At 42.2% G+C, this 8,533-nt stretch overlaps 1 protein-coding gene across 1 annotated transcript; it reads left to right on the top strand.

Annotated features, from left to right (window-relative positions):
- The first annotated feature begins 7,400 nt into the window (after positions 1-7,400).
- On the top strand, positions 7,401-8,135 carry LOC138877981 (uncharacterized). The gene has a single exon (XM_070157632.1). It carries the CDS (start codon positions 7,401-7,403, stop codon positions 8,133-8,135), a length of 735 nt encoding a protein of 244 aa, XP_070013733.1.
- Positions 8,136-8,533: the final 398 nt, after the last annotated feature.

Raw genomic sequence — 8,533 nt, 5'->3', positions numbered from 1 at the left:
CTTCCTTCTCCTCCTCCTACTCCTCCTCACTATTTCACTGTAGTCCATATCTTCTTCATCTAGGAACAGTTTCCTCATACAAGCTAAGACTTCATTTTCCTCAGATCCCCACATCATGTCAGCTTGATGGAATGTCTGTTGTAGAGTTGGTACTAGCTGTTCCAATGGAGAATAAGAACCACGCCATGGTGGCGATCAATTCTGGTATTCTTGCCAAGTGTATTCATATCCGAGTCCAAAAGTCGTGCCATGACGCTGCGGTTGTATGGGTTTGGTGATCCCTTGAAGATTTTTGCCGAGACCTTTTCCAAGTTCATAACTATCCATAGCAGTATGCTTTCTATCTTGTTGCTCTACCATCGGTCCTTTTCAATTGCGTTGACTCGCTCAATGCGATGGTATGTTTCTCCACCCAACTTCTTCCTGTTTTCAATTACTGGAACTGTCTGATTGGTGTAGATGGGGTTACTTCTATCTTCATGAATAATCACCTCCTGATGATTAAATTCACAGTCTGATGCAGGGTTGAAGCCATTGCTCCGACAGCATGTATCCATGGTCGTCCCAATAATAGGTTGTAAGTAGCAGATATATCTAGCACTTGGAACTCAATATCAAACCAACGATCTGTAGACTGAGGTTGATTTCTCCGATGGTGGATCTTTGAGATCCATCAAACGCCTTCACATTCATGCTTCCCATCTGTATATCGTGCAAGCCTTTACCTAATCTCTTCAGAGTAGTTAGTGGGCATATGTTGAGGCTTGAACCCCCATTTATCAAGACCCTGGCGATGAACTTATCCTCTAATTGCACTGTGATGTGTAGTGCCCTGTTGTGACTCAGTCCTTCTGGTGGTAATTCATCTTCATAAAAGGTGATTTTGTGGCTCTCCAATACCTGCCCGACCATGTTAGTCATCTCCCCACTAGTGATGTTGGTGAGTACATAAGCTTCACTTAACACCTTCATCAAAGCATTTCTGTGTGTGTCCGAGTTTTGTACTAGTGACAAGATGGATATCTGAGTGAGAGTTTTGGTCAAGTTGTAAACAACAAAGTATTCTCTTGCTTGTACCTTTCTCCAAAGATCATCAGTGCCAGTTACGACAATAGTAGGCTTAGATGCAGCTTCCTTGCTTTCTCCTTCCAGGTTCTCAGGTGTATAGATTCTGCTAGTTCTAGTCAAGCCTTGTGCCTCATATTTTCCTCCATTTTTGCTTTCCCTTTTCTTCTTGCTTCCGCAACATAGTCCCATGGGATGGTATCAGACTTGTAGGATGACGTGGGAGCTACCATCACGATGAAGGGTGTAGATACCTCAACTTCAAATGGTGCTTGGGTTTGTACCACAACTGGTGTGAGGGTGTCTGGAGACGTTTTAGGATCATCTGCCTCTTGAATGAGTCTGATTGTCCCTTCTAGATCCCATTCTTCGTCAGTCTCTATCACATTTACTCCTTCACCTCCATGATCCATGAGAGGATTGTTACGAACATTTGGTGCAACTTTCTTTGCCTATATGACCTTAGTGTCGATTAGTGTCTGGATCTTATCTTTCAATGTGCGATACTCATCAATGGTATGACCCTTCATGCCTGAATGATAGGCATATGTTTTGTTGAGGTTGATCCACTAGGAAGAATTCTCCATAGCAATGGCAGGAATGGGAGTGACATAACTAGCGGCCTTCAGTCTCTCATACAATTGGTCTATGGGTTCAGCAATTGGGGTGTATTGTCTAGGCGGTCTGGGGTTATAGTTTGGTCGTGGTTTTTAGTAGTTTTGACGATCGGGTGGTGGTGAATGGTAATATGCGGGTTGAGTATTATAGGCATGGTAGGTGGTAGAAGGATGTTGGTATACGGGGGGTGAAGGTTGGTATGTAGGTGGAGGTGTTTGGTATGTGAGAGGAGACTTAGGACCTTGGGCTACCATTACGGCACCTACTTCTTTCTTCTTCGAAATACCTCTCGATTGCAAAGCTTTATTTGTGGCATGCAGTGCCTAAAAATTGGTCACCATCCCATTCTTAATCCCTTCTTCTCCTAGCCTGATAATGTCGGAGAATTTGTGATTCTCAATAACCATCAACCTTTCATAATACTGCGGGTTTTGAGCTTTGACGAAGAACTTGTTCATTTGTTCTTCTTCAAGTGCTGGCCTTACTTTCGCGGCTTCTGATGTCCAACGAGTACCATACTTGCAGAAGGTTTTTGCCGGCTTCTTCTTGAGGTTTTGAATGTAGAAAACGTCTGGCATTTTTTCTGTGTTGAACCTGAATCTATCCGTGAAGTCTGATGCCATGCTTACCCAACTAACCCACTTCTTTGGGTTTTGACTGATATACCAAGACAAAGCATCTCCTATAAGGCTTCACATGAACAGTTTCATGTGGATTTGTTCATTCTTGCCTACTCTTGCAAGTTTGTCACAATACATTCTCAGATGCACTTTTGGATCACCAGACCCATCAAGCATTTCCAACTTGGGAGGTTTGTAACCCTCCGACAGTTCCACATTCTGCTGAATACACAAGTTCTCATAGTTTAAACCTTCAATGCCTTTACCACCTTCAACACTCTAAACTCTACCAGTGAGCTTCTTGAGTTCCTCCGTCATATTCTTAATAAGTAGGTCTTTCTCGGTTGATTCAGGTATGTATAGGGTTGTTGCGAGATGTGGGGTAATGTTTCCACATATATTGGATTGCTTTGACGGACTCCGGGAATCTGGGTATAAGGGTGGTCATTGGTTGAGTTCTGGGGATCGGGAGTAGGTTATGGTGCATTATGGGGAGTGTAATAAGTAGTGGTTTGTGGGTATTGAGTTGGATGATGGTGGTGGTGTTGAGGAGTTGGTACTGATGGTAGGTTAAGGTTCTGGGGAGGTGTGGGATACTGGTGTGGTGTAGGAGGATTTGGTGCTGGGTTTTGGTTTTGTGTGTTTTGTGGTGGTGTTTGGTTATGGGTAGTCGGATTTTGCTGGTTAATGTCGGGGACATTGGGAGTGAGGGAAAGGTTTACCAAGTTCCGGACCTGCTCCTCGCTTTGTAGTTCCACGATTTTCTATTCTAGACGTAAGACCAATTCATTCTGTGCCGGAGTACTTCAGCCATCCGAGATTTCAACATTTTCTACCATGGTATCCTTTCTGATTCAACTCAAATCATCCATTTTCACTTTTCCTTTGCTTCTGCCTTTAGGATCGCTTGGTGGAGGAGGTGGAGGAGGACCTCTGGATCTAGTATGATATACTGACGATGCCAATATGCACGAACCAACCTTGGGGAATGGGAATAATCAAAAGAAAAGAAAAAACAAAAGGTAACCAATTTAGTAAGGAATATTGAAAGAATGCTTGCAGTATTAAAACATGTTTCACAAAGTCATGCAATAATTCACGTCCTAATTTAGGGACCTCGTTATGCTTGAGGTAGGCCTAAGTAACACATAGACTTGGAGAAAATCGATGCCAATAATTCCGTCATTTCATTAATGCAAAAAATGAGTCAAATCTTTACTAAATCGACAATAATAATAAAATTGCAAATGGCATTTTGCCTTATTACCACCGAAATCTAAGGCTAAGCTAGAAAGCAGTAAAGAACATCATTTCATATTCTACTTGGTACCTGAAGGACCTTTTCCGTGCTTGGCTCTTCTGACTCCATCAATCAGGTTCCCTAGATCGCGCGTGTCCAACAGTAAGTAAGCCTTTGCTAGATGCCTTCCTTCACTGACATCCATGCTTTGAAAATCTGAGAGTCTCTTTCTCATCTTTCCCTCAAGCTCCAGCAATCCTTGTTCCAAGTATTCCAATCTCTCTGTTGACTTAGTGGCAATTTACTTCCATTCTTTTATTGTCTCCATGTCCATTTTGTGTTGTTCGAGATGTCTAGCTTCATACTCGAAAACCCTTTTGCATAGCTTTCTATACTTAAGTTGTGCCTCAACAGTGTCATCTATGATCCTGTCTTTCAGATTGACTCCTGGCTTGACGTCTCCCGCTATATCGTCCACCAACCACGATGGATAGAAGTACACATGACGGGCATGATACCTGTTTGGCTCAATGGTTTCTTTTTCCACAATGAACTTTTGGTTCCACATATATTGTGCCTCAAACTTGAATGGAATAACGTCCCTTTTGAAATATGCCTTGTACTGGACCATGTTGGATACCCGAGGTATGACCTGTTTTCTTCCCACTTGTCTCATTACCCTTATAGGAACATAAGGATAGATGCCTTGTGTTACATCTCGCGTTTTTCGTACGTTAAGGTTTCGTCCTCAGTTAATTGACGTAAACTTGGGGATGAGATTATCTTGAGGTTAGCATATTTATGCTATTTATACCAAGCAATAAGTAAGTACCATGAAAGAAGAGTACTCGAATTAAAGAAAATGAGTTTCATTAAAGGTTGTCGAATTTGGATAAAATACGGTCCGAGCTATAATACCCAACACTTATGGACTAGTACCATGCAAGGTACCATATGACAATGGTAGTATGATGTATAAAGTATATTAAAAATAAGTAAAATTTTAAGTAATTTTAAACAAGTTTTTATTATGTGGGTAATTGACTAATTATTGGATAATGGGATATTACCTAATTAATTAGAGGTATATTTAATAATGACTAAGTGACATGGGTGGCAGCTCCTCCAATAAGATAGGTGACTAATGTTTTTAATTAAAAGGTGGCATCTTGTGTAGTTATGTGTAAAGCATTGGTGTTGAGTAAGACTTTCCTAATTCAACTATTTTCAACACCATTTTCCTTTCAACCTTTTCCAAAAAACACACGTTACAACCAATTTTGTAAGCTTTCCAACAGAACTCCTTTCAAACATTTTCCTAGTTCAAGAATTTCGGACAAACATCAATCAAGCAATTTTTCTAGCAAAATTTCTTGTAACAAAACAATTCCAACGAGAATTGTTGGAATCGTAGTAACGTAGAATTTTGTGGTTCTAAAGAAGTACGGTGCAATCTTTTTCAAGAATATCAAATAAATTGTTTCCCTACTCCAGGTATGTTAAGACTAAGCTCTTCCTTCATTTTGGCATGATCTCGTAATTTACATATGTTTGATAACGAGGCATAAAGAAAAGTTATCAAAAGCTGATAAGTTGACATTTCTATTGCCGTCCATTAGTTCTCTCAATAATCCAAATGGTAAACGTTAGAGGAATTACGTAGTGCTTTGATAGTGGCTTCACTTCATAAAGTACGTGTTTGAATTGGAAATAAAAACATTTTTTTAAAGCTCAAGTTAATGTTCTTTGTGTGATTCATTCTTCCATGCGGAAGATTTGATAATCTAAATATTTCTCCTATCAAAAACAAAAAAATGGAAGTTTCTAATCCAACTTGGATACAAGTTAGGTGTTTGGCCTATCTCATTTACTTTTGGCATAGTCCCTCCCAAATTTACGTATATTTTCCTAGTCTCGCAAGTTACAATATTTTCTTTATCGGGACTTCATATTCATTTGAATATTTCCTTTTTCCAGTCAAGAGAGCTGAGACTCTATATATACAGTATTAAAGTATTTTTATTACCATCGAGCTATAATCGATGGGCAGGCCCCTATTGGGCAACCTCTAATCAGATGGTAAGTTATATACCGAGCCTACAGTGGCTAAGCACTTATGAGCGAGCCCAGTTGGTCGAGATACAGAGCCCAGTAGAGGCTTGTAGATATATCCTGTCAGTTAGTGAAGTATGTTGGGCCTATAGGCCTGCACGTATATTTTGTTAGCTTGTCAGTTGTAGTAATTATGACGCCTTGCCGGCCCAGCTTTATGTTGATATTTAGTCAGTGTTAGTCTCTATTCAGTTTTTATATTTTGTATCACACCTTATCTTGTATGTGGCCCATGGTCAAAGTATGACATGACATGTTCAGAAACCCTTAGTCGCAAGTAATACGCAAGGATAGGTGGGGCAGTGAGTGCCGGTTTCGCCCCTAAGCTTGGAGTGTGACAAAAGTGGTATCAGAGCAGTTCTGTCCTAGGGAGTCTATAAGCTGTGTCTAGTAGGGTCTTGTTTATGGATGTGTGGTGCACCATATTATATAAGCAGGGGACTACAGAGCATTTAGGAGTCGGTTACCCTTCTTTCAAATCTGAATCGTGCTGTAGCACTGAGTTATAGGAAATTTGATTTAAACTTAGGTGTTGACGTTTGCATGCATAGATGACAGTAACTAGGAAGACTACGGCTAGCCAGAGGAGAGAAATAGCAGTAGGTAAGGGAACTAGCAGGGTACCCCCAGCAGATGGGCCCCAATCGGAGTCGCAGGGAAAGACCCCTACCCAGCGATGACCAGCTCCTCCGCCACCTGAGGAGATTCCTAGGGAGACCGCACATCCAGTTCCCCCTTTGCTTCCATCAGATCAGGACTTGAGAAGTGCGGTGCATTTGTTGGCACAGTTGGTAGCTACCCAGCAATAGGCTAGGGCATCCGCTAGTGCAGGACCTTCTGAGGGATCTGGGAGTTCAAGGGTCCGAGAGTTTATTGCTTTGAATCCCCTAGAGTTCACGGGGACAGATCAGAGGGAGGACCCGCAGGATTTCATAGATCAGCTTCATAGGATCTTTTAGGTTATACATGCCACGGAGAAAGAGGTAGTTGAGTTAGCAGCTTTTTGACTCCGAGATATAGCCATCCTTTGGTATGAGGGATGGGAAAGGTCCAGGGGACGTGATGCACCTCCTGCTATTTGGGAGAATTTTTCAGATGCTTTCCTTAACTAGTACTTACCACGAAAGATCCGACCGACCCGAATTGATCAGTTTCTAGCCCTCAAGCAGGGCAATAGGAGTGTTCGAGAATATAGTCTCCGTTTTGACTCATTGGCCAGATATGCACCATCCATTGTTATTACTATGCGGGACAGGATCCACAAGTTTATAGTAGGGTTGTCCCCAGAGTTGACTGAGGCATGTGTCACCGCTACATTATAGGATAGTATGGCTATCTCGCAGATTTAGGCATTTGCCCAGAATATAGAGAGGGGTAGGCGTCGACATAAGAGTACGGAGAGGACTGAGTTAGGGCAGCGTAAGAGGATGAGATTTGCCAGGTCTCAGGAGCAGTCTCAGGGTAGCTACAGGCCCCAGTACTTCGAACAACCACCTAGACCTCTGCCACCTCAGCTACAAGGTTACAGGTATGACTGCTATACTAAGTCAGGACCAGGTGAGAGCTCCCAGGCATCAAGTTTACAGCAACAACGAGATTCGAGGCAGACAAGGTCGTTTCCGCCGCGATGTGCCATCAGCGATCGAGGACACTTGGTCCAATGCCGAGTCGATTATGATGCTTTTTATATATATGGGCGTCTAGGGCATATGATGCGAGATTGCTGAAATAGAGATTCTGGGTGTATGGCGCAACCAACGAATTCAGCAACAGGATCAGCTATGTCCGTGCATCCTTCAAAGCGTGAGCCTCAGTCTTCGACTGGTAGAGGTCGAGGTAGAGGTAGAGGGTCCAGTTCAGGTAGTAACCAGAATCGTATCTATGCGCTAGCAGGTCGACAGGACCAAGAGTCTTCACTAGACATTGTGACAGGTATGTTGACCATTTGTTCTCACAATGTTTATGCCTTGATAGACGCAGGATCTACCTTATCATGTATTACCCCATTTGTCGCGCGAAAATTTGATATAGTGCTTGAAATACTACGTGAACCTTTTGCGGTATCTACACCGGTCAGAGAATTGATTATCGCTAGACACATTTACCGAGGTTGTACGATAACAGTTTGTGGTCGTCAAACCTCAGCCAACCTAGTTGAACTAGAGATGTTGGATTTCGATGCTATCATGGGCATGGACTGGTTGGCAGCTTGTTATGCCACAGTTGATTGTCGAGCAAAGATAGCTAGATTTTATTTTCTAGGTGAGCCAGTCCTTGAATGGGTAGGTAATACAGTGACACCCAGAGGCAGATTTATTTCCTATCTGAAGGCGAGGAAAATGATCGCAAAAGGGTGCATTTATCACATTGTGCGAGTTAAAGATGCAAATGCTGAGATACCTACACTTCAGTCTATTCTAGTAATAAAGGAGTACGTGGATGTATTTCCAGATGAACTTCCAGGTATTCCTCCAGAGTGAGAAATTGATTTTGGCATCGATTTGCTTCGGGAAGAACCCAATATCTATCCCTCCATACAGAATGGCACCTGCCGAATTAAAGGAGTTGAATGAGTAGTTAAAAGATTTATTGGAGAAAGGTTTCATCAGACTCAGAACCTCAACTTGGGGTGCATTGGTATTATTTGTATGGAAGAAAGATGGCTCGCTAAGGATGTGTGTCGATTATAGGCAACTAAACAAGGTAACTATTAAGAATAAGTATCCCCTTCCAAGGATAGACGACTTGTTCGATCAGTTGCAGGGAGCTAGATGCTTTTCAAAATAGATTTGAGGTTGGGGTACCACCAGGTTAGAGTTCGGGAGAAAGATATTCCCAAGACAGCCATTAGGACCCGATATGGCCACTTTGAATTCCT

This window comes from Nicotiana sylvestris, chromosome 9 (assembly GCF_000393655.2).
Source record: "Nicotiana sylvestris chromosome 9, ASM39365v2, whole genome shotgun sequence".
In the NCBI taxonomy this organism is placed as follows: Eukaryota; Viridiplantae; Streptophyta; class Magnoliopsida; order Solanales; family Solanaceae; genus Nicotiana; species Nicotiana sylvestris.
This window is presented reverse-complemented; position numbering and strand designations above follow the sequence as displayed.

Excerpts from the sequence above, each read along its gene's own strand:
- LOC138877981 (XM_070157632.1), top strand. The coding sequence starts at position 7,401 with ATGGCGCAACCAACGAATTCAGCAACAGGATCAGCTATGTCCGTGCAT.